Consider the following 24,741-nt stretch of genomic DNA (forward strand, 5'->3'; position numbering starts at 1 on the left):
AGGAAAAAAGAAGCTTAATGATGGAAAGTGGAAGTATGACATAAAAAAAAAAACACCAAGAGAAATGAAGCCCAGATGTTTATGCAAAAGTAAGAAAAACGGGCAAATACAGTGCTCTTCAATTACAGAAAATGACAGAAAACGAAATTTTGATGAGTTTTGGAGCCTAGATTGGCAAGCGAAAAAAGATTTTTGTTCAGTTCTTAACAAAAAAGACAGCAAACTGTACGACCAAGAAATAGAAAAGAAGTTGACGAGAGCAAAAGAAAGTTTTCAAGTATGTATTTTCTAAAAAAAGGAAATTCTACAGTTCGTGTTTGTAAAACACTTTTTTTAAACACTTTAGCTATTGGATCTTGGACAGCACAAAATTGGCAAAAGGCGCCTAATGAAGACTCAGAAGATGGTAACATTGATGAGCCAGAAGATGGAATCTTTTACGGCAGGGATCAAGAGAATGACCAATGTAAAAGTTTCAAGGCCAAAGAAAACAAGAAAATCGAAAGAAATTGAAAATCTGGAAGACTTCTTTTCTCAACATTGCCAAAAGTTGAGTCGCATTACTGCAGACAGTCATCTAAAAAATTATATGTCGAGGCCTAATTGGACATCAAAGAGGGAATTGTATATGTTCTACAAGAGTGATTGGTGCCAAAAGAAAAATGTAGGCCCAGTTTCTATTTGTACCTTTTCCAATAAATTTGATGATAATAATCTGGGATTATTTCGACCAAAAAAAGATTTATGTGACAGATGTGAGTTTTTTAAAACAGGAAACTTAGAGGTGACAAAATATGAAGCTCACATTATAAGAAAAGAAGAGAGTAGAATGGAAAAGGAAGAAGACAAAAAGAACAGTAAATATCTTACTTTTACCATGGACTTACAATCACTATTGATGAGTCCCAAATCAAAATGTTTCATCTTTATACTACAAAATGAAACTATCCATTCACAACCTAACCTTTTTTAATTTAGAGACAAATGATGGCTTCTGCTTCCTTTGGAATGAATCAGAAGGAAGCTTATCATCAAAATGAATTTGCAAGTATTACATCAAGCTTTGTTCTCTCGCTCCTTCCTTTGCCAGAAGGTAAAGGAGAAGATAATCCTATACAGTGACGGCTGCTCATATCAGAACCGGAGCACTAATATATCAAATGCCTTGCTCCACATTGCAGTTAAGAAGCAAATTGTCATAGAACAAAAGTACCTCGAAGTTTGGCCATACGCAAATGGAGGCTGACTCCATCCACTCTACGATCGAGCGATGGCTGACGACATAAAAACATCAACGTGCCAGCGGAGTATATTGCAGTGGTCAAGGAGGCTCGAATAGCTCAACCGTACTCCGTAGAGTACATTGAACATGGATTTTTCAAGTCCTTTGATGAACATTTGTTCTATAAAAGTGTCCGACCAGGAGTGGGCACAGGATCATCCTGTGTTACTGATATAAGAGCATTCCTGTACCTGCCAGAGGGAATTATTAAATTCAAACTCAACTTTTCTGAGGATTGGACTGAGCTTCCGCAGCGAAAAAATCTCGCAGTGTTGCCGATGGATTTTGAAAAATTACCAAGTCTCCACAAAACCAGACTCAAAATTAAAAAACGAAAGTACAACGATCTTCAGGACTTGAAAGCCATCGTACTCTCTGATTACCATCGATTTTATGATGACCTTCCTTTCATTGACAAGTAAAATCAGCTGTATATATATATATACGTCTATAATTCCTGTTCAAAGGAGTTAATTGTATATAAATAAACAATGTTTGTGTATAAAGTGTAACTTTTGTTTCCTAATATAATCCTCTAGTCCAATAGTTTAGTAAAATATGTTACAGTATGAAAACCTCCTATCTCCAATGCAAACTGTAGGAAAACCTCTTAACTCCTAGGAAATATATATAAATATTAAAAATGTATTGAAGATTAATCAGAATCAGGTTTAAATGGTTACTATTAAATAAAATTTTTTAAATAACTTTTAATAGATATATTTCCATTTACTACATTCCTGAAACAATACATTTATTGTTATACCTGTATATCTATCCATTCACTGAACGATATGCTGTTTCTTCCTCTATTCGAATACTTTTTTAATAGCAGATCCTTTCGTTCACTCGGTCATTACATCCAGTCGTTCATTTTGTTCAGTCAGCATGATGACTAGTAAAACACGCTCTAGCAGGAAGGCTTAGTAACTTCGTACTGACCGGTTCAACTAAACGGGTCGCAGCAGTGAACGATACCGACTGAGCCGGATTAGTCAGGTGATCAAATAGAGTGAGCGCCGAGCAGTGGTGGGGGTATTTGGAGGGGCGGCGGAGGAGTATTTACCCCACCCTGCATGAACTCAAATCAACCAAGGTTTTTTTGTTAGCGGTTTACCTATACCTTCCCCACTTCACTTAGAGAAGTATCCAGTTGTGCCGGTGATGGTTTTATTGTTCAGGATTTTGAGCCTAACTCCTTTTCAAGGATGTGATACATGTCGTGCCCATGGCTAACTGATATATTATTTTAAATGGTTTCTCGAAATTTTTCACTTTTGTGTGAGCGTTCATAAAATTTATTATTTTCTAAGATATATGTTGAGCAATTCTCCTCAAGCTCATCTTAGAGTAATAAAGCCTCAAAGCTGTTTGAAGTAAAACAGCATCATTACCTAAGGAAGCCAACTGTTGAGAGATGTGGTTGAACGAACCCTTGTCATCAAGAAGCTGTATCTGTGCTAATTCATTACTGTTTTTTGCTCAAACATTTTCTATATCAATATTTAATATATATTGTTATTCAAATGCAAAATTGTTTTCTTCAGATAGGTTTTTTAATAAAGATTTTGAACAAGCTATTTCTTCTGTGTTTTTTTTTTTTTTTGTTTCTTTGAAAGTTGGATCATTTTTATTCTCTGCATTAAGCAGCAAATCAATTGAAATGTTATCCTGTCATATATGTTTTTTCCTTCAAATACCATTATACAATAACTGTTGCATTTTGTTTTTATCATGAAGCTATGCCACCTTGGGTCTTGTTGAATAACAAATTTAAGTTTTGGATGATTATTAAAAAAAAAGAAAACATAGTACAACATTTTAAGAAAATTGGATAAATAATACAGACACTAGAGTGTTTTGCAGGCAATAGACTTTAAAATTTGTTCGCTGCTTGATGAGTGTTAGACTTCATTACTTCAGCCAATTTACTTCAAACAGCCAATGACTTCAAACAGCCAATATAGGCTGCTATCATTTGTTAAAAGATTACTAGTAGTGTAAGGTAGAAAACAAACTTTGGCTACATTATGTCACAAAACTTTTGATAAATGGCTGGTTTAATGTTTTTTTAATGATGATGGGAGATTTGAAAAAATAATAGTGTTTCGGAAATTTTTTAGAATTTGGAGTCCAAGCAGTTTTCAGGTATGTTTAACCGTTTTATAATTATATCCGCACCTGATGAAGAGAATCCTCGAAACATAGTGTTAAACATTTTGTAACATACAAAGATGGTTTAAAGTATTGTAATTGTTATAAAACTCACGAAATAAACATAAGAATAAAAACAAATTAAGTACAACTCTAACTGGGAAAATAACCATAAACACCTAAACATAACGCAACCATCATGTGAAATAAGGTTAAAATAACAGGACATTGGATCACTGAAGACTAAATGAGACTTACGAGATGAATGGAGAATTCTATTTTTTTTAGTAAAAATGTAATATTTATTATAAATAAATAAAAATACACATAACATTGAGTTACAATAAATAAATTAATCACAGTAAGTACTAGAAGGAAGCTGGTGCTCCATCGCCACGGGAGTCAGCCACTGCTGTAACAGTGTCTCCGAATTTGTGGATGATGTTGAGGGTGGGGTAGGGTCCTGGGGTCGAATTGACAGTGAGGTTGAGTGCTCCGAGTTCTGCTACCTGATGATCGTCCAGCCGAGGCATATGATCCTCTAGTAGAACCTGGACACACAATTCACACACTAATGCATCTGCACAACTACTTTACACTATGCAACAATAATATTTTCAAACTTATATACATCTCTTTTGACTGATTCCAGTAATCTTGACAAAAATAACACACCAGACTTCCTGGGAGTTTAAATTGAGGTATTTTTCAAATTATAAACACAATTAAAAATCTACATGAATATATTGTATAGTTTTGAACTTGTACATTAATATAAATAGTGGTTTAAAATTGCTTTTACCTTATATTAACCCAAAATGTAAATTTAACTGTTATAAACAAAAGCATTATGTCATTTTTGTGAATCCAATATGTGTTATAACTGTTAAACCATCATTTTGCTGAGAATATGGGTTTTGGTAAAGTTATACATAAATAGTTCATTAGTTTCGTTTATGTAAAACCTTATTTGGATTAGAAAAGTATGAAAGTAACAAAATATAAAGATTACATACATTTATTTATCACTAGATGTGCATGTAAATATGGTACTAATCTAGATAAACTGAATTGTTTGCTTGGTTACTGGCGAGCCTAATATAAATCCAAGCTGTACCTAAAAGTGTCCCAGCTATAGACAAACTGTCTTCACCTGAGAAGTGGCACATTTATAAACTGTCTGTTGTGTTACAGTGTTTTAGACCAACCATTCATATATTTTTCTAACTACGAGGAATTCTTCAAAAGTAACATAAAATATATTATCATTTGACACAAAAAGACACATATTTTGTTACTTCAGTACATTTACTTTGATAACATTTTGCAATGGCTCAAAAACTAAATATTAAAACACGCAACCTAGTATTATGGGATTGAATGCTGATTTTAGGAATACACTGTATTACTACATGTAAATACAGAATTTTCCATATATAAAGAAAGAAACAAAAATAAAATAAGTAATCAAAGCCTTAAAATTTATACTTTTACAAATAAGGAAAGAATGCATTCAATATAATGAAATACAATTACTCCCAAACACAAGAAAACATAGTGATTGTGTAACAAAAAAATAACTACATAGTAGTCACCAGCTGTATGCACTTCAGCTGTCAGTATTTCACAATCCATACAAGAAATTAAAATTACAAGAAATCTATTAATACCCGATGTTTGAGGGGTATGATTCTTCCCTTTTACAACCATATGAATTTTATGGCAATTTAATGATATTTACTCATTCGAGTGTTATGTAGGATGAAAGAATTTAAATGCACGATGTACGTAGTGATGCCACCTATTACAGTATACACACAGAACTTCCCATTTTCAGGATTAAGAAAACTATTTTTTATTTATTACTCAATTCCCAAAATGAGCATTGCTTTTACAATCAAAATCGAGTTTTTGACTCATCTTGAGATTTGTTACCAACATGATTTGTCTCAGAACAACTAAAATTTTCTCTAACAGTTAAAAAAGATTGCAGTGTAGGCGAAAATTCCTAATTACGTGTAAAATATGTGTACTATTATGTGTTGTTCCAATCAGTGGACCCTAGAAAAAGATAGTTTTCAAGGTAAGCATGTTGATTTTCCTGTCAACTAGTAAAAATTCTTGGCTTTCAGCCCTATTAATTCAAACCAAATTTTATATCATAGTAACTGTAAATAGATGTTCTATTAGGTAACATTTTAATTTATGTCTTAGAAAAAAAGAAAAAATACAAAAATGTTAAATAATATAAAAAAGTTTACTAAAAATGTGTTATATTTAAGTTGGTATTTCTTGTAACATAAATTCAATAATTTTTCCCCAATTAGTATGAAATCTAATCTTTGTATTGATATATACAAAATGAGTCACTGGTCATTATACAGTGAACCCAGAGGACCTCAAAATGAGTCGCAGGCAAGTAGAAGGATGAACTTGGGAGTTTGCCACAAAATATTTTAAAACATAGACAATAACACACAGTATTAAATTACAAAAACAAATCAGTCATCGTAAAATCTACCTTAGAGTGAAGTAGTCTGGCACGGGGATAGTCTGAAACTGTAGACAGCCAATTATCTGACTCAGGTTTGCCAACTGGGCGCAACAATTCCACCAGCAGCTGTGCTGCGTCTCTCATATCACTTGCCCCTGGACACCACACAATTGTTCTATATATATATATATATATATATATATATATATATATATATATATATAATTAAATACAATTTGTACATTCTATTAAGAACTGGAGCTAACATGTATGTGTGTTATAATGTTTTGTTGTTGGGGGATATAAAATAACCCTAATGAAAAGAAGGAAACATTTTTCACACAACTTTGGAAAATTAAATACTTTTAGGATTATTTTGTGTTGAAATATTGATTTAATAAGGATATTTATACAAATTTCAGGAGATTATAATACAGTACTTAACTGTTGATAACCGTATCCACCATTAGAAATTGTTGATAACAAGTCCTAAAATAACTTTTTTAGCATTATTAAAGTACAATTTTCCAGTATATTTACTAATGTTATTACTGCTAAACCACTTCTACTACTTCTCACAATTATTTGGAAACATAAAAAAACCATAACCCACATTAAATATGCCCCTGAGTTATTAACTAAATTACGTTCTTCACTGGTTGCTGCTTTTCAGGAGTATGTTATCAATATACACTTTTTGGTTCCAAATGGATTCTGGAGAAGCAAAGATAAATTAGAATAACAGACATAAAATTTGTACACATGTTAATCATGTGTAATCTGATAAAAAAAATGAAGCAACGTATTACATTTTAGTAGCTAGTTAGCAGCATAACCTTCAGTTACATTATGTTCTGCACAGGTCGAAACATGCGATCAAGAGCTTCTTTATCGGTTGTTGTCCATTAGTATTTCTCAGTCCACTGCAGACCATTACAATAGAGGTTACTGAAAGTATGTTATCATTGCTTCTGAAGAAACTGTGTCTAGTACAAAACTTATTACTAATTTTATTTTTTGTTAACTTCTAAAAAAATATTTTCAATATATTTATACATTGAGGGAGTCCGAGCTACCTCACCTCTACTTCTTTTGACTAAAATACATACTTGAATACTTTCTGGACAAATCTTATATCATACACCATCAAGAAAACTTAATGTATACCACCTGTATGTTGTGACCACCTACCCAAAACAAACAGGTTGCCACAGGCACTGCCGGTCTGGGTGGCAACTACAGGTGTGGCTAGAGTGTCAGGTCGATTCTCCTCTCTCCCACCTCTGGTAGAGCTGAATGCCATCATGTTGTTCATTACATATCATGCACCATTGAGAAAACTCTATGTGTACATTATGGTATAATGTAGGTTGTGACAAGTTGGTGTAATGTAAGTGAAATGTTATATTGATTGATATGTTATGAACACCTACCCATAACGATCCGGTTGCCACAGGCACTGCCGGTCTGGGTGGCGACTACAGGTGTGGCTAGAGTGTCAGGTCGACTCTCCTCTCTCCCACCTCTGGTAGAGCTGAATGCCATCATGTCGTTCATTACATATCCACCAGAGGTCAGCTCTAGTGAACCCAACACTGAGCCAAGTCCACTATAATAAAGTTTGATCTGATAGAAATTCATTTGTAATTTTTGTAACACATAAATATAACTGAGCAAAATGTTTACAAAAGAAGCACAATTATTCTTTTTTTTAAGAAGCTATCTTGTTAATACAATTTAATTAATTTTCTATGATGAATTGTTGTTATATGTTATTTTTAACCCATTGCGGATCGTATTGTTTTGGCGCGCGGGCACCAGCGAATTAATTTACGGTCAGCGGCCGCACGAACAGCAATGGTGCGCCACAGTATCGCTCGCTATCGTATACTAGAAAATTCAGCTGTGAAGGTATTCGTATCAGATGGGCCTGTTGGAGTATCCGTGATGTAGGAACGATAACACGCGAGCAAGGTTCCGGGGTGGCAGGGATGATGTATGAATCATAGTCTAAATAAAGCGGCTCAGGCGAAGCGATTACAACATCCAGGCAATTGTCTAAACTAAACCCGCCAACATGTACGTCTGCGTCTTTTCGTTGTGTCACTAACCTCAAAAGTATTATAATAACAACTGAGGAAAACACCCAATCAGAAGTGCTAAAAAGCAGAGAGTAAACTCATATGAATGATTTTTCAACTTCGACATACAACTGCGATCTGTAGGATATTTATAAAACTTTTGAAAACTCTAAACGTAGACCGTTGTTAAATACTCTTAGTTGACAAGTGAAGAGGATCGCCCGATCTATCAGACATTAAAAGAACTATTTTAAGGAAAATTTAAAAGCAGACCGCTTTTGCGACCTCGAGCTCGTCATCGTGCCGTTAGGCCCGGCCGCTGCGTGACGAGCCCAGCTCGTCAGTGATCCGCAATGGGTTAACTAAGTGTCCAAAATAAGCTTATATAAGTGCTAACATTCCATACATATATACTTCACAAACATTAAAAATACAGTTAATTTTGAAGACAGTACAATATTGATAAAAAATATGTACTAGATTTTAGGTGCAAAAGGCGTTATCTAAATGTGTCCAATAAATAGTCATAAAAATTACATTTACCATACAGCAGAGACATAGATGTCATTGTGATCTACTGCCACAACATTGACTCCACTAGAATATGGCTTCGATACTGCTGGTGTTTCTGGAAAAAAAAGAAAACGAATCATATTTCTCATTGGACAGTTTACCAATATACACATTAATCCCTAATAAAAAATAATAACTGTATAAATATCTTGCCATGCAGGTCTAATACACATAACCCCTACAGAAATCACATATTATAGACTTAAAAATTCTGAGGTAGGCGGTCACACTGGTTATTGCATGTGTCTTATTCTCTTTCTGTTTTGATGTATTATATATATCTTTTATTGTTGCAAAAGAGCATTTAAATTCTGCTGTGCAGCAAAGTCCATGGCAATTCGTGTACACATCACATCTCCACTTGAACTTTAGAGAATTTCACACAGTAGTGAACCTGTTCCAGTGATATCTCTCTCCCCTCCTCCGGTTCTTGTGAAAGGTGAGTAAAATAAATAAAAACTGGTTCAGTTGTATTACAAACCTTAAATAACCAGTAACTGTGTGTATATTTGCAAAATAAAAATAAAAAAATCAGTTATATAACCAAAAACTGCTGTTTAGTTTTCAACAAACACTACACTAACTGGTGGACATTGTTACAAACCTCTGAGACTGGAAGCCACGGTGAGGATTGGATTGTCACCAGCTAACGTCTGGTTGATTTTAAGCAGTAAGCTGAGAAGAGTTGGGCCGCCAGAGTTAGAACCGGCCACAGCCACCTTGTAGTGACCAATAGTTGTTTCCACGCAATTGTCCGATAACACTCTGTACTTGGCTAGATCTTCTGCATTCACAAATTGAGTCAACTGGCTAGACAGACTGCCACTGTACAGCTCTACAGACAGAGTTGCATTTTAAGAATTGCTCTTAGTTACAATTTTAAAAGTGCAGAAACCTCCAACCCTTCAGATAGCATGCAAACTCACAAAATTTAAGAGAAATTGTTAGTGTATTTCTATTGCTTATTTTAAACTCAATAAATGCTTTAAACTTATATAAAATACGTTTTGTTTATTTTCATTAAAAGTACATGATATTTTAGAACTATTTAACTCTTTTAAGACCAACTAACAATACGGTAAGTTTGTATTTTTGGTTAAAAAAGGCCAACACTGTTAATTAAACTCAATTCTAACAATCTGCATACACTTGGTCTCAATCATAGTTATAACCCTAGGAATAGATATGATATTTCTTTTAATTCCCATAAGTTAAAGCTGTAGAGTAAAAACCTAAGTATGCTAGAATAAAGTTATAATTTGCCACAATATATAAAAAATATTGAATGTTTCTACATAATTAAAAGAAAATTTAAAATTATTGTAATAAATAAAACCCTCTATTTTCTTGACGAGTTTCTAAATAATTTCTCGAATTCATAATTAAATCAACTTAAATTATTAGAAATATATGTTATTTTATTATATTTCATCACATCATTATATGTTGTAAATTATTGTTGTTATAATTTTGTTATTAATGGGCTATTGATGTTGATGCAATTCTGTGCTTTTTTTTTATAAAGTTGATTGATATTGATATTTAAAATACTATCTAAGTTTCATATACTTTTAGTGCAAATGCTGTAAAGAAAGCCTCTGATGTAAAGAGGTTCTAATTCAGAGGGAAGTATCACCAGTCCTTAATACAAACAGATCAACTATGTGAGATGAGATATCAACTTATTTATTTTTTAAATGCACACTTTTTTTATAAAAACTTTAAAGAAAGAATAAATGCTTTAACAAAGTTTTCTCTCTGTCAATATATTGAATCACTATTGTGCATGTATATACATGAAAGCATGTGTGCATGTTGCAAATGAAGTATACAGCAAAACATAAAATATTACAATAAATAAATAAAATAAAAAAATAAATAAAAACTACAATGAACTTACTACAGAGGTATGTTTTGTGGGGTTTACAACACATCTGGTCTCTAACCAGATTGTTTTCTCCAGAGTTTATTGAATTTTGTCCTTTTAAGGATAATCTACCTTTATAGGCCTACTATTACCAAATGTAATTTGAAGTAAATAGAATGCAAGAAAGGTTAGGAAGTTGCAATGACAATGCAAAAAGCTTGTGTTAAAAAAACATAAAATTTGCATTATTGAAATAATGGTTATACTGAAGTGTCTATTTATATAAATGTGTTGCATATATCACATGGAATATTGAACTTCTTACTTGTAGTAGCCTAGATTGTGTTTTAAACTAAATACATATTGCTAGAAGTGTCACTTTCAACTTGCAAAAGTCATAATGAATATGACACTTATAAACCTCAAATGGTTAACACCAAATAGTATAACACAATTGATATGTGTTTTAAAACATTATCTGTTAAGCTCTCTAAATAAAGAGTCTGGTATAAACTTGGTTGTCAGTTGCAGGTGTGTTAAACCATTATAATTGTTTATGGTTTATTTGATTTATTTGATCAGTTTCGTCAATTAATTTACCTAAACTAAGAAATTCAAAGCAATGTGTAAATATAGTATGAACTCACTGGTTTCAGTTTTTGCTATTTTTAACCTTTTGAGTGCAATAAAGAAAATTTCCAAGGTTTATTTTATTAAGCTACCATTTTTTGACCATTTCATAAAAATATTACATAAGTTAAAATTAACAAAATAAAAAAGGTAAAAAGCAACAATTTAATGAATTAAAAATTATATTTATTTATTATTTAACACAATCACAATGACAGTGTATTTCCAGACTTTTATTAGCCATAGATTTTTCAATAATAATGGCCAAAACAGTAGTTTTCTTTTTACATTAAACGTTTTAAGTACAACGAAAATAGTATGTAGGTTTATCAATTTTGCACAAAAATAGCATTGTGATGTTTTTAAATTTTTTCCATGTATCCCAAGAGATATGAAAAATATAAAAAATTCATTTACCTTAAAAATTAAGCAATCGTGTGCCCAATGGGCTACACGATTGTCCGAGGTATTTATTTAAGTGCAGGATCAAATTTAACAAACTACAAAGACCAATAAAAACGCAAGAAGGAATTTCATAGCAACGTGTATTCCATCAGGGGACCGGCGCATAACGCACTTTATGAAAGCCAAATGTGTACCCAATAGGGTACACGCCATCGTGAACGTGTTAAAATAATATTTTTGGAATGAGTTTGCATTGTAATCATTTCCTTTATTCAAGTAAATATAAAACAATACATCTTCTCAGAAATAATTTTGTTTTTTATCTTTACAGATATACAAAACTACATAACATTATGTTAATAAAATCTGCTGCAGAAATTTAAAAAATCAACTAAAACTGACATTTCAGACCTGGCACTACTTGAAATATTTAAAACAAAGTAAAAGGATAACAGTAACTTCATACAATTACAATGGACCATTAATATTATTTATGTTATGCTAGGAATTAATCTAGCTTCCGTAATAAGACGTGAGGGACAACGCTCTCATCCACTCGTTCTTCTGAAACAAGATTTTGGACAATTTTCCTCCCACAAATATCCGTAAAAAAGGTAAATGTCATGACATATCACCACAGTATTCAAGTACAGTTGGTCAACTGATGAATTAGAAAATATAATGAAAAACAGTAGTAAATATTGGTGATTAACAGGTGCTAAAAATTACGGTAAGCATTGCCTCATGAGAAAGAAAATTGGGATGGATATGGAAAATTCTGGAAACTTTAGAAAAGCACTCTGGTATTAGGATTTAACATTTCAAATGACAGACAGCAAAATAATATGTATAGAGATCTATAACTCATCAGTAATAACTATTATGAATACTACCATCTGTATTTTTAGGTTTTACAGTACAATTTACATGACTGCAACAAATTTTCTAAATACACTGGAGCAACACAGCAATAAAGACATTGTGTGAGAACAAAGTTTAAACAGTGCTACTGTGGTAACACAAGCTATTATCATTTATACATACATTGCAATATTATCCAAATCTAAATTATCTGAATCAACTATTAGCACAATAATATATCCTGTAGCATTTAGAAAAAGTACGCTGAGAATGTGAATGGCCAGGATAAAGAAGTGCTGTACATGTATGGCAACATTAGTGTTAAATTGCAATGCCACACAACTATTTCCCCATGCAATTTATAGCAGCAAGCTATGAGTCATTGCTACCCCTTCCTTTATCACCTCTGTTCTGTCAGTGTGAATAAAATTCACAATGTTTGTTTGTCACTATACAGTGTCAGAAACAAAAAAACATAAAAATGTTATCTTTTCACTAAGTGATACAGTGGAAATTATAGTTGGTTAAAAAGAAGTTCCTAGAAAGCAACTAGCAAAGAGATTTTGTAGGAGCAGATTTAATTTGTGATACTTAAACAAACAGTGCAATAATTTTAAGTCTTGTGGGTTCATTTGAAAGTAGAGATGAATGTTGAAATTTATAGAACAGGCTAAAAGCAAACAGCTTAAGAATGTTGTTTTCATGAAGTTTCTGTAACTAGTACAATAACTACTACAACATTAACACAAACTAAAGTATTAAATTAAATTCCTATTTTTATTTTTATTTCATACATTCTTTAAACATTATTATTTTTAGCAGTTTGCTTAATTCCTGTTCATTACATTTCTTTATGAATAAAATTCTGGGTTTTTTTCATTGTATGAGTATCTCTTTCGTTTGATTCCCAAACTATATCTAAATTTCTGAATATCTAAATTAGTCCAATCCTCAATTAATTTGGATAATTAGAGTACTATTGTATTGTGTTAGAAAGAAATGCAAATTATAATAATTAAGACACAACCAATGAACACCCATGTTGAACCTATGTTGAAAACAACAGCTGTGTAAAAACATCTTGGATTAAGAGAATACCTTTGGACATCATCTGAACTGTTTACGTTTAGACAGAATTTAAAATTTGTTTATTCATATAAGATAAGACATTGTAAATATATGATATTGGATTGAAATGCTGAATCACTCAATTTTATACCCAGTAAATGTATGACTGAATTATAAGCGGAAGCAAAACTAGCTGGAGATAATGTTTGGTTGAAAAATAGAGACAAATATATGGTACTTGACCTTGTCAATAATTCCAAAATGTTCTTTTGTAGGATTGTCACTTCATGTTTCTGGACAAAAGTTCTATCGTCAGGTGTATAAAAACGTGGAAGTCAAATGAAGTTAAAAACACGTAATAAAACTTACAATTCAATAAATAAAACATATACATGATAAATATTTTATGAAACACATAGATGATAGGCCTACCGTGCACAACCAATGACATGAACCGGCCGATTAGTAGCGTTTTTATACACCTTACAATGGAACTTTCGTCCCAAAACATGTAGTGACAATCCTACAAAAGAAAATTTTGGAACTGTTTACAAGGTAAAGTACCATATATTTTCCTAGAATTACAGTGTCATGGCTGTTACATGGAAAAAATAGATGTTAGTGACAGACAGAAGATATTTACAATGAAAGCTGAGCCACCACCAGCAACTACCATCGGATCCGTTGAGAGCCAACGTCTGCAGAGTGGAGACTAACTGGAAATTGTGACCACTCATCAACAAGTCCTTGAGCTCCTTCCTGTCTGCGGCCCGCGACAAGGCTGCCTGCAGACTGGCACTAACTATGAACTCCGTCCTGTAATCAGTTTGGGTAGGAAAAGTACCAAAGTAATTGTATAAGCTTCCACCTTCAACTCTTAACTTATGAGTGAACTCCAATTACAAATTAATGTTTAGAAATTGAAGGCAAAATCACTTGAGGTTGGTTGTTTATGGTTTTAAAAACTGAAAAGTTCTATACTCAATGGGCTCATGAAACACAACAAATAGCCAGTGCTGTAGACTTGTTTATGTGTTATGATAATGAATGTCTTAATAGAGTTGTAACACAAAGATGTATCACAACATTATGATATTACTTAACAAATTTACAAAATCCCTAGATTTTTCTAACAAGATCATGACAAGAGTGCTTCAAGAGACACAAAATAGATATTAATGGTAGATTGTATAGAACATGGGACAAACCATTAATTCAGAATTATAATGTGAGATGTTCAAACGTTTAAAAAGAGTATAAAAACAAAGTTGTATGGGATACTGAATTCTAGTGCAGTTTTTTGCAGCACATGATTGATCAATGAGGATGGTCTGAAAAGTTTCTGACCTCAAAGTGAAAATGGCAACAATAGAAAACAAAAGCTACTGAATTTCATTGTTCATCTATTACAGTTACACAATAAAGTTTCAGCCATTTTGGACATACAGATTTTATATAACTCAGTGAGTTGATGTAAGTTTTTTTGTGAAAATGGAGTATCGAGCTGTCATTAAATATTTGTTTTTGAAAGGTAATATGCCTTTGCAAATTAAAGATGAGCTGGACTCTGCACCATCATTTACAGGGGCTGCTGAGTATACAGTGTAAGAGCTTAGGAGACAATGAACATTCGGGACGTCCAAAAACTGCAACTCTGCAACTACCGATGAAAACATCGCCAAAGTTCAACAAATAGTGCTAGACGACCACCAAATTAAAGTGAGAGAGATAGCAGAGGTTATGAACATGCCAAAAGAATGTATTTGTCACATATTAAATCAACACTTAGACATGAGAAAGCTGTCCGCATGTTGGGTACCACGTTTGCTCAGGTTAGACCAAAAACATTTTTGAAGGAACATTTTCAACGCTCTTTTGGCGTCGTTTAAATCCAAGTTTTGGTGCCGACCATTATACCCATTATGTAAAGCAAAGCAAAGTGAGAACCTGCTCCAAAAAAAGCAAAAATTGTTTTTTTCAGCTGGCAAAGTGATGGCAACTGTTTCTTAGGATAGTTTTGAAGTTTTTTTTAATTAATTATCTTCAATATGGAAAAACTATTACAGGAGCATACAATGCATCATTACTTGACAAGCTGAAGGAAGTACTTTTGGAAAGACAGCCACAGTTGGAGAAAAAAAAACCTGTTTCACCAAGACAATGTACACCATCTCACACCTCAGCGGTTGCTATAGCGAAAATCCACGAATTACGGTTTGAACTGTTTAATCATCCGCCTTACTCACCAGATCTAGCCCCAAGCAACTTCTTTTAGTTCCCTCATCTAAAAATTGCACTGGGAGGACAACGATTTTTACACATGAAGAGACAATTACCTTTGATAACAATTATTTTGCACAGAAAAATGCTGAGTACTACTATTTGAACGGATTACAGAGATGACACTGATGGAAGCATCGCTAGGAGAAGTCTATAGAGTTACAAGGAGACTGTGTTGAAAATATTTTTTTTTATTTCAGGAAAGATGTCTTGTATCTTTGTTAGGTCGGAAACTTTTCAGACCACCCTTGTATCATTACTCAAACAAATCAAAAACTGTGTGAATCAATTCAAAAGGTACATTTCCAAGTAACTATCTTACTGACTATAATAACTGTTAAGATATACTATTAGCTTTCAATGATTGTCATGTCTTCATGCAAATATCCTTTGACTTTCATATTTAGTGATTTTGTCAACAGGGAAAGATTTCAGAACTTATACACAATTTTATCCCCCCCCCCTCAATCATTAAAGCTATCCTATAAAATCCATATCTTCTACTTATATTTACTTACAAAACAGTTATATTTTGCTTTTGTAAGTAAAAAATGTTTAAATTAATTCAACTCTATAATTATATGAATACAGACATGACAAATAATCTTAAATCATGAAACTAGAGAATCTTAAATCATGAAACTTTAGAGTAATTTAAAGTGTGTGCCTTTGAGTTACTTTCTTTAAAAAAAGAAAGTTACCTTTTTGATTAAAGTGAGAAAAAGACTTTAAAATTGTGGCATATTATTATGCAAACTGTAATTATTATTAATTACATTTATATTACAATTTATTGAAAGCTTTAAATATGTAGGCAACTTTATTTTTAATTTAAGTACAATTAAAGAAATACAACACACTTGGTCTGGTATTTTCAATTGTACTTTTCAAGTAATTTTTTTTTCATAATTAAAAATTACTAAAATGTTTCTAGAAACAACTGGTAGAGCTGACAGAAGAGTGTGAGAGCATAAGGACAAAGAGATTGGATTATTCAAGTTTATTCTAAATGCCAACTCACACAGTTACGTACTCAATTTCCTCCAAAAGTTGTTTGCATTTCAAAGGAGCTATATTCATCATATGGCCAGAGCCACCCCAAGAATTTCCTCTTAATAATGATGTTTGAAAATCTTAATACCAATATAACAAATACAATTTATAATGAAAATAAGAAAATATTTATTCCTGAACAAAACCACCAATGCAGGTTTTCTGATTTGAGATTGTCTTTTTTGTCATTTATGTTGATTTTTCTCCTTGTCAATCAATTTCTTAACATTAAAATGAGCAGCAAGTATGGACTACACAGACTATGAACATCTAATGTAAAAGACTGATTCCATGCAGAAATGCCTCTTCATAACTGATACTATATAAGGGATGAATTTAAAATAAAATAAGATCAGTTTGTGAATGAGAATGACAAGTGATTAGAACAGTGCACATAATTTTCTGCTTCCAGCATGCTTTGTTCATTTGTAGTATTGTACGCTGTGTGTTTATAATGTTTAGAAGTTTTTAATGTTTAAGGCAATTAGTTACCTGCTGACTCAATACAATAAGGAAGGAGTCGACCATATTATGCAGAAAGTTTTGGTGTCCCATATGACACCGTAGTTCAAAAAGATTGAAAGCAATGGTGACACACACTGTTGCCAACCAGAGTGAAAACCAATTCAGAATATCAGCAAGGAATATGAAATGATTCTGTCATTGAATGTTAAGCCGAGCACAAAAACCAATTGTATGTTCTTGGGAGAAACTCTTGCGTGCCATTGAAGACAAGCAGTTTAGCCTATTATCTTCTTGTGTGATGTTACTCTATGACAAGATAAGACCACATACATATTCTACACAAACACAAGGTCTATTCTAATATTTTGAGTGGAGATAATTCAATCATCCAATTTACAGTGATGTTATCCAGTGATTTTCACTTGTTTTGATCCTTAACCCTCTAAGTGGCAAGCGACGTCTGAGATGTTCTATTTACGCCTCCGTGACGTGGCAAGCGACGTCTTAGAAGTCGCTTCACATTGCCGCTTATTGCTAGGCAACCGATAATTATTTTTACGCCTAGTTTGCACAGTTGCGTTCACCACTAAATTTCAAATACATTTCATATAGTATCATCAACATCACGATGAAATAATCAATGGTACTAACTGAAATAATCCGGTACTTTGGGATTATACCGACCACACCCAGACATGAATCGTTATTTGACATTTTGCTTCTACTGATTACTAGATTAGCGTAAAACAATATTTCGTCAATATAAAACAGGAATTGTCTTATCGCAAACCCCTCCCCATCCTCAGACAGAGGTCAAAGTCGAGCGGTCTAGTAGGTAACGTGATTGCAGAGTCGCGTCTCTTTGTTGTACTTCCGTGTTTTACCTCTACATTTCTCCAAACACTAAAATTCAACAAAAACAAACATTACCAAACTAAAACTAAACTCTTTATTGAAAAAACACTCAAAACTTGTTTTTATTCTTGATCACATTCCGTCACCCAAAATGGTGCTGCCCCGCGCTGATGTCAACGAAAGAAAAACATCCCTCGAGATAGTACCTATCAGTAAAATATCAAATTCTAGAGGGGCTGATCAGAAATATAAATTGAATTGTAATGGAAAGGCAATTATGTACCGTGCAAATCATGTGATGCCGCGCGGCCTGCCGTAATCGGGATTCTCGAGAAAGATAAGATAACAGAGACAACAATTTACCGATTACAATACCTGGAAATGCTTGTAAGTTTTTAATTTTGTAATTAAAGAGTTGTTTTTTTGTTCTATCATGTTTGTTTCTATAAATTTATATTTTTGTGTTCTTCATACTGGTGTGGTCGGTATAATCCCAAAGTACCAATAATCCTAAGTTTTCTCCCGCCAGTTTTTTTTTTACTGAGGGAAAGGGAGGAAAAGGCAAGCAACTTCTAGCGATTCTGACTAGAAAAAGTGTTTTTTCTAGATTCAGTTTTTCCCATATAACTTTTACAGTGTTGTAAATTGAAAAAATATTATTGAAGGTTTTTTGTTTAGAATTAAATTGTGAATAAAGGTTGCATTTAACATAATCTCCTAGGAATGACATTTTTAAAGTTACAGAACGTAAAAATGAAAAGTTTGGTGGAGAAAAAAACGTTTTTTTGAACATTTGTGTGGATATCATAAAAAAAGGTTAAGGTATGTAAAAAATAACTATACTATGTTATTCTGTAGTTTATTACGAAAAAATTGATATATAACAAGCATTGCTCATATTAGAATTTGCATTTTATTTTTAAATTATAAGATAGTCCTGCTTGACACTGAAAATTAGCCCGCCATTCCAGCAACATATTACTGCCACTTAGAGGGTTAAAGGAGCTCCTTGTAGGTTATTGTTCAAGAACAATGAAGAAGTGACACTGCTAGTGATGGATTGGCTATCCATATTCACTAACTGACGCAAGCCCAAAATTTAATAAATATAAAATGACAGAAATAAACCTAAATGAGAAACACTTGTGGTTCATGCGATTTTATTAAAGTTAACTCTCATTCATTAACTCACCCTGCCATTTCAATAGCAGCATTGAGGAGAGAGGACCAAGGTAGTTTCCCAAATGACTTGTGTGCCTGGTAGAGTCCAGCTACAAAGCCTGGGACTCCGATACTTGAGTTTGAGTTCCCTAGAGAAGCTTGGAAGTCAAGACAACCCACAATGGATCTCTTTCGCTGGTCATACACGAGCATATATCCTCCCCTATAATAGAAATGTACAGGAGTTAATATTAAATGGAATACTAGTATTTATATTACGTTCAGTTTTATTCTTAATCTGATCCAAGTAATAAAATAAAACATCTTTTCATTCTCAGCAGTATCATTGCCATTTCAAAAATATATGCTTGTTGTATAAACAGCTGATATCGCTTTAGAAGACAGTTCATGTTCTAACTCAATTTTATAGATTATTTACTTCTAGTATGGGTTCTAATGACGTGACTGGTTCATGTCTTTCAAATGGATCTTTAGCCCCATATTTTGGCTTTGCTTGTAATTATTTAAACATAGAGGAGATTCCCCATGTAGAATGACATAAAAAGTTCTTATGGAAGCCTATTATTCTGAGTAAGGAGTCGCAAATTTATGCTCAATGGTCACCTTATCAAAAACGGTGAATGGTCAAAGCTTCATAGCAGTATTATTTGAATGCATCTATTTATTCTGATATGCTATACAAGGCAGTTATAATACAGTAGTGCATGGAATTGGAGAACTTTAAATTGTTTAAAAACAGTTTATACAACAATAGTCTACCTGGGATAAAAATATCTTCTCAAACATTTTAACAATAACCTACATTATTAAAATGAAAACTTGGAATGCTACCATATAAATTATATAGAAGGGTCAAAATTTTTTCACCTACTCTTGAGAATGAGCTATGTGTGTGTAGGCTGCTGATACTGTGTTATTTAATGCTTCTTCAGAAATCAGACTTGTTTCTTGTACAATTTGTTACCTCAGTTTTCTACATCTTAAGACTTAATTTTATAAACATAACTTTTCAATTATGATCCTGTTTTAAAATTGGTCATATTTTTAATCTTTAAAATTTTATAGAAAGTTGATTCCTGAGACAAAAGAGGTATTTATTATATGCTGTAGTAATCTAATTAACTGAATCCTAGTGTGTTAATTAAAACAGGAGATTAGGTTGGCTTATTTTAACAATGGTACATTTAGTATTAAAACAATGATACATATCACATATATTGGCTATCATATATATAATATATATATATATATATCACAGATTTTCTGTCTACTATATTATCTAGAATTATTTTTTTATCAAGACGTCTTACTGCATAAATGAAAATTATGTTCGGACTGCATATTTTGGCAACTTTCAGTCAATTGTGAGATATGGATTAATACTGTGGGCAAATAGTGCTAGAGTTCAGGAAATACTGGTGCTTCAAAAGACTTTTAATGATTGTTTCAAGATGGACAATTAATGTCTTATATTATTATATACATAATATTTGTGTATTATACTTATTCAATATTATTTGGAGGCAATGCTATCTAGTCTGTAGTTTAATTATACTTTGTCAACGCATGTAACATGTTTTACAACAAATAAAAGAATTATTATTATACTATAATTTTAAGTTATTCTACGACAATCATGTTAAAAAATATATAATTCAATTAAATCGTCCATAATAAAGATTTTACATACTCTTCCTCATTGGAATTTGAAAAACAAAATGGCCAATTTTTTTGCATACATGAACTGAAGTTATTTGCATACAAGTAAATAAATTGATAGACACAATGGGTACAGACCCGCCTATCCCGACAAGGTGAGGTGAAACAACACTTAGACAGAAGAGGGTAGATATGACAGCATCTACAGCACTGCCGCCCTTCTTCATCACAGCCACACCGGCAGCAGAACATTCACTATTGTCACTGACCACACTCCCATGGGGCACAACCTAATTTCCAACACAATAGATCTTACTAAAAATGCAACATTTTAAACTCTAGAATACTAAAACATATATTTCACTGTTGCAGGAATATATGATTTTAACATGTATTGTGTAACTTTGGCTACATTTTTCTAAATGTGGTATTTATTTGGTTCTTGCTTTTACTTATTATGTGCTTCTGTTTATTTGAACTGAACATTACATTTTTTTTTAACTAAATCCTAACTTTTAACAATATACCAAACTACAAGTTAATAAACATCTTTATATTTAGTTAAAGTAGTAATATGTTAGTAAGAATATAGTGTAATACCCATAACTCAATAAAGTTATAATAAAATTACACTACCTACAGCTATTTTAGATTTTTAAAGGAGAAGCTAATTTCCTTTTTAGCCTTAATATGTCTACAAAGCACCCTTGTTTATATGTAAATATAAAACCTATAATTCTTCTTTTGGCCATCAGTGACTTTAAACCTCCTAAAGTAAGAAAATTGTTTCCAGCCTAAAACATTGGCTCAGGTGATCTCTAGAGGTAAATAGCTTATAAGTACAAGAGACAATAATGAATATAATAACATCAAGTTACAAGTAACATCCATGAATCCCTCTTAAGTTAAAAATTTAACATTACATATCTAAAAAAAAAATGGAATAATCCCAACTCAGAAAACACAAAGAATGGATGTTTTTATTTACAAAGACATCAAGACATACCAAATTAATTTAGGACATTGACATGAATATAACACATAAAGTGAATTTTCAAGAATAACTACCTAAAAGATTAAAAGAAAATATGCTGTATTTACCAAAGTGTAACTTGGACAATGGACACTGATATCACTTAACTAACTCGCAAAAGAGTTGCAAATCAGGGACACCAGCTATCATGCAAATAAGTCTACTGTTGTCTGAGAATGTTGACCAGAGAAGTGCTAACTGCACAATCAGCAGGGACACCAACTATCACGTAAAAATAAGTGTAAATTAAGTTCTAAGTTTGGCACTACTAAATTAGAAGATGTTACAAAATTAAAGGACATGGCGTCCATGAGGCATGAGAGTTGAACTGTCGTCAGTGTGTAAATGCACCTAAATCTGAGGACTAGTTACCAGCCTGCCCCTCTTTTTGTTAATCAATAACTAATTATATTTTTGTAGAAGTGCTTATTACTTTTTTTTTACTTTAAAAATGAGGAATGATTCATATTTCTGTATAAAAACACAAAGACAAAGTAAAATGGATCACTATACTAAACTAGATTTTGGGTTGCAGCATGAAGTGACTTGTACAAAAATAACAGGATTTCAAACATTTCCCATTGTTATAAATTACAAAAATGGATCACTATGTTTTGAGGATTAAAATCTATCCTCTCCTTCAGCTGTCAAAAATATCTTCAAACATAAGGTCCACATTTGGTTCTGATTAATTTGGCATCTAACTATCCGCAGGGCCGTACTGTTGGGCATTGCAGAGAAGTGCTAGTTCTGTCCGATCACTTGTCATGTAAAGGACTAGATATCAAACCTGTAATCACCTGATAGTCCCCACGATGCAGTTGTGTCATCAACGCCATTGAAACCAACACAGTAAACACAGTCAGGCAACTGATGACTATTCGTAAGCCCCTTGTGTCCTGTTGGGCATTGCAGAGAGGTGCTAGTTCTGTCCGATCACTCGTCAGGTAAGGGGCTGGATATCAAACAAATGTCAACTTACTAAGAGCAGTAAAATATCAATATTCCTTTGCTAAAGATATAAAAAAATGGAGTTGACAAATAAAAATTAAAAGAGGCACATCAATATACAACGTCTTAAAAAATGTATTCACATTTTGAATTGTCGTATTATATGAAAGAAAGCATTCAGAATCATGACAATTATAGAGCAATGTACAAAAGCCTTTTGATGTTTATAACAACCATGGTAAACTATTTATGGGATTTTCAAACTACTTTAAAGACGAGTGGGGCTTAGCCCAGAGCGATTTCCTAAATGAGAATAGGCCTATATTCATCCCAGGGGCAATAAGAATGTCCATGTCAAATTTCAGCACAATCGGTTGAATTGTTGATGCTTAAAAGGAAAACAAACAAACAAAGGAACTTTCGCTTATATATTATTAGGAATTGTGGATACAGTTTTGAGTAATTGTAAAAAAAACAAGATCATCTGTTGTGACAGTTCTAATATGTAAGGTAAGACAAAAAGTCAAGCTAATTTTACAAACACACAATCATTCAGTTATGTTATGTTTTTATTTATACAATAATTAAAATTACTTTATGATGGTCATTACTGCTCATATTTATAAATTGAATTATGGACGAATTTAATTTTTGGTAGGCTGTGGTGTCCTGCGAACCACAACAAAATTATAAAATGACACATGCTACGTGTACAATCATGTACTTTATTATAAAGTGGTCCAACACTCAAGCTTTAAGTTCAACCTGAAATTTATTTTAGAGACAAATATACACCATAAATTAGTGCCTACAAATAGTGTTTGGCTATTTAATCTACGTAAGTGCAATATATAATGTACAAGCGCTTAGAAAACTTTTCTTTTAAATTTATTTTGTAACTGCTTAAATTTTCAAAATTTAAAAAGACATTTAATTGCACTTTGGTAATGGGTATCATAGCAACTCTTTAGTAACAACATTTAATAGAAAGAGAACTAGGTCTATTATTGGCCAATGAATTCTGAACAAATGCAATATAAGAGACATCTGTTGTAAAACAGTTGTATAACCTAAAATTAAGAAATTAATGTTTCATTTATACCTGAATTAGTAGAATTGATTGCAGTTGAGTTAAGTGATGTAGACATGTTATTAATATTGTTGGTCTATAGGTAAATTTTAACTACTGCATAAATTGACAATCATAGTAGTTGTTCCGACCAAACACAAAATAAAAGTTATATCAATAAACAACACAAATTATAAACAAACCTAAATCGATCAATCGATGGACTGACGAAAAGAGAACAACCGAAAAAGTCGATACTACCGATAACTCGGTTAACTGATTGACACATTCTTGGTAGCCATAATGTTACATATTTGTGAATGTGTCTGTGAAGGGAGATCGCACACCTTTATTATCTCCCAAAAGCAGAGGATCGTGCTGCCCAATAACGTGGATAGGGTTAGCTTTTGTCACAGAGGTGGATGTGGATTACGGCGATCTATATTTTAAAGGCCAAGCATTCCTGTGATGTTTATGGAGTAGTGTGGCTTCCTGGGCAGTATTTCGTCTCAATTTAAACACTCTTTATCGGAAGTATTAACTTTTATTTTGAAAATAGGCATTGTCAGAGAGCTTTGAAACACGCTAAGATCATGTTTTAATGTAAAAGAAAGGCAATTCACAGTCTCAGGACGTCTCTCCACGTTGCTTTTCTGGATTAACGTGATACCATTTGTAAAGAACAGTTCTAACAGCGGAGCTTGAATGGTTTACAGACGGCTCTAAAACAAAAAGCGGCACAGGCGCTGGAATTGTGGGGGTGAGACTATACAGGGAGC

At 32.6% G+C, this 24,741-nt stretch overlaps 1 protein-coding gene across 2 annotated transcripts; it reads right to left on the bottom strand.

Moving 5' to 3' along the window:
- Window positions 1-3,718: 3,718 nt before the first annotated feature.
- Window positions 3,719-24,197, bottom strand: LOC124352810 (glutathione hydrolase 7-like). Of its 2 annotated transcripts, XM_046802497.1 has the most exons (10): window positions 23,996-24,196; window positions 22,743-22,897; window positions 21,048-21,199; window positions 19,261-19,452; window positions 14,089-14,231; window positions 9,189-9,419; window positions 8,555-8,639; window positions 7,364-7,539; window positions 5,958-6,085; window positions 3,719-3,987 (listed from the first exon to the last, which is right to left on the bottom strand). In XM_046802497.1, the coding sequence occupies exons 1-10, from the start codon at window positions 24,039-24,041 to the stop codon at window positions 3,805-3,807; spliced, it is 1,491 nt and encodes a 496-aa protein (XP_046658453.1). In that variant the 5' UTR covers window positions 24,042-24,196; the 3' UTR covers window positions 3,719-3,804. The 2 variants fall into 2 exon arrangements, with proteins under 2 accessions (XP_046658453.1, XP_046658454.1); XM_046802498.1 differs by lacking the exons at window positions 3,719-3,987; window positions 5,958-6,085 and adding an exon at window positions 7,107-7,222 and having other exon boundaries at window positions 23,996-24,197.
- Window positions 24,198-24,741: the final 544 nt, after the last annotated feature.

The sequence above is a fragment of the Homalodisca vitripennis genome, chromosome 1, assembly GCF_021130785.1.
Source record: "Homalodisca vitripennis isolate AUS2020 chromosome 1, UT_GWSS_2.1, whole genome shotgun sequence".
Taxonomy (NCBI): domain Eukaryota; kingdom Metazoa; phylum Arthropoda; class Insecta; order Hemiptera; family Cicadellidae; genus Homalodisca; species Homalodisca vitripennis.